General features: G+C 45.9%; 1 protein-coding gene across 1 annotated transcript; it reads left to right on the forward strand.

Annotated features, from left to right (window-relative positions):
• Positions 1 to 3,040, forward strand: fetub (fetuin B; the record flags this gene model as incomplete). The annotated part of the gene is made up of 7 exons (XM_080831978.1): positions 1 to 198; positions 588 to 701; positions 959 to 1,046; positions 1,291 to 1,457; positions 1,560 to 1,673; positions 1,811 to 1,897; positions 2,273 to 3,040. 7 exons carry the CDS (start codon positions 1 to 3, stop codon positions 3,038 to 3,040), a joined length of 1,536 nt encoding a protein of 511 aa, XP_080688104.1.

A 3,040-nucleotide genomic window follows, 5' to 3' on the forward strand; every position in this document is an offset into this window, starting at 1 on the left:
ATGAAGCAGTGTGTGCTGTTGCTGTTGGCCATCGCCTGTGCCCACGGGGCCCCAGTGGACGTGCTGACTCCTGGTTCCTGCAAGGACGCTGTTGCTTTAGGGGCAGCCGGCCAGGCCCTGAACAAGATCAATGCAGACCGCAGCGAGGGCTACATTTTCGGACTGAACCGCCTGAGCAATGTACACCAGATGAAGCATGTGAGTAAATGTACAGTATAGAAATACCAATTTTAAAGTTCTGCTTAAAATAGTGCAGGAGCTTAAGCTGCTTTGTTTGAATGTTCAGTGCTGTGGTTATTGAGCACGTCATAATTACAAAAAGTATTCTGTGTTTGTGTTTGTGTACAAATAGGCTGAGTTAATAATTGATGAGGTACATTATCTGAAACAACTTCACTTCATGTTTGTCTATTGCAAACGAGTCCTGTTGCCATCAACATAACCAGTACTTAACAAATACAAATCAATGTATACAAACTAAAACAATGAAAACAACTATATATAATTCCATAACAATGGAAAATTAATATGTATTGAATATTGCTTCATTCATGTCTTTTGTTGTTTCTCTGATTCATTTATCCCAGGGTGAGAATGGTATTGTCTTTTACCTGACTCTTGATGTGGAAGAGACCAAGTGCCACGTGCTCAGCAAGAAGAGCTACAAGGACTGTGCTGTGAGACAGGATGATGACAGCCCGGTGAGGATGAGCTTCCTGTACACAAATCTGCTCTTTTGCTACTAGTATGCAGTAAATGAGTGATTATTGCAACTAACTCATTTAATATGTTTAGGAATATGATGAATACATCTTCCCATTGTTACTCTGTGATAACAGTTATACAGGATATACATTTTCACCAGGGTGTCATGTCAGTCTTAGATAGATAATGATAGCAAATAGTGATAATAATGTGTACCCCTAATCTCACATTTGCTGTTTTGTTCCCCACCCAGGTGTATGGTCAGTGCAAAGCCACAATTTTCATGAACAGGATAATGAGGGTGGTTCGTCTCTACAAATATGCATGCACCATTAGGCCAGGTATGTGGTTACTATCAGAATCAAGATAACACTACATGCTATATCAACAATACACACACACAGCACACATATACATGCACACACACACAGCACAAACACACATGCAGACACATAAACGGTAAAGGGTGAGTTCATGGCTGACATACTGACTGACTACGCATGCACAGATTTATTTATTTATAAAATTAAAGCAAAAAAGTATTTGGGATCCCACTGATTTTTGGTACTTCTGTTCTTTTGACAGTTCCCTCGTCAAAAATCACTGAGAGATGCCCAGACTGCCCAACTGCAAATGATTTAGCTGATGAGGAAAATTTGAAGACCATGAAGATGGCCATGGAGAAGTTCAACAAAGAGAGCGGACTCTCAAACTACTTTGTCCCTCTGAATGTCACCAAGGCAACCTACTCGGTATACAGAAGAAGCACATGTAACATATAAATGGAATAACATGTAAATGGCGTCCCTGTTCTTATGCACATACTTATTGGCACATGTCTCTCTTTGCTGCAGTCTGGCATGGCCACATTCTACAATGTGGAGTTCACCATTCAGGAGACTGCCTGTGACAACACCACTGACCTTGCGGACATTGCCAAGTGTGAAATGATGTCCTGTGAATTTGCGGTGAGTGTCACCCGGCTGAGTTTCGGCAGAGATATAGCTAAAGCTTATGATGACCAATGGAATGGTCGTTCGTTTTGTGTGTCATGCATTATTCCCTGTTTTGGACAGATGTCTAATCCTAATTCCTCTCTCCACAGCACAAAGGCCTCTGCAGAGCATCCCACAGCCATGCTCCCACAGGTGATGAGGACATCACTGTTGAGTGTGACATCTTTGAACCAGAGGTAAACAATTCCAAGAAAAAAAAGATAAGGCTCACCGAACTTTGGATTTGTCGAAATTGAAAAAGTTCTAGTCAGTCAATAACACGAGGGGTAAACTTTTTCCACAGGAGACTTAGCTCTTACATAGCTGGTGTCTGTAATGTTAATTTTAGTTCTTCTTACCTTCATTACCTTGCAATACATTTTCTGTAGGTGTGCAACAAAAACACAGCATTTGTTCATAAGTTTTTTATATTTCTTCATTATTAGTGATATAAACAGCCGTTTTCCAATCAGTCCAGATTCATAAAATTAAACATTGCATTTAGGTTATCTATGGAAAACTGAGGTTATCTATGGAATACTGAGGTTTTAGGGAATCTTCTTGGTCTGCAGGGTTCAGAGAAGGAGAAACAGAAACACCAGCAGGGAGGTGAGCTGGACCACAGCCACGATGCTACTAAACTCGACCGGAGCCTGGGTCACGACCACGAGCACGACCATACTACTGTTCACAAGCACGAGCACTCTCATGGCGGGCAAGGCCACGACCACGCTGATGGCCTTGACCACGCTCACGGGCACGATCATGCCCATGACGGGCATGAGGATGGACACACCCACCACCACACCCATGAGCACGGCCAGGGCCATGGGCATGCTCACTCCCACGACCACGGGCACGGGCACGACCACGCCCACTCGCACCACGTCAAGGCCCACGACCACACCCAGGACAAGGGCGACCAGGTGCACCACAAGTACGCACACGGCCAGGAGGAGACCCACGATCACGACCACGAGCTGGCCCTCGACCACGAGCACAAGCACCGCCACCTGCACGAGCACGAGCACCACCATCACCACCACGAGCACGACCACGAGCACAAGGTGGCCAGGCGCCCTGAGGGTTTTGTGAATGTTGTGGCCTCCATGGACAAGCCCATGATTCTGCCTGCCTTCCCTGACCAGCCAGTCGCCGAAGGAGAGAAGCCCACCACCCTGGCCCTCCACCCAGACCCCGAAATCCCCGGAGAGAGAGAGCCAGCTATCAAACCCTTCCCCACCACCCTGTCTGCCGAGTGCCCCATGGAAGCCCCAGCCCAGCTCACACTGGTTTACGAGCTCCTTACCCAAGATCCACTCTTTAAGATCGCAGCATGA

This window comes from Sprattus sprattus (assembly GCF_963457725.1).
Source record: "Sprattus sprattus genome assembly, chromosome: 2".
NCBI lineage: Eukaryota > Metazoa > Chordata > Actinopteri > Clupeiformes > Clupeidae > Sprattus > Sprattus sprattus.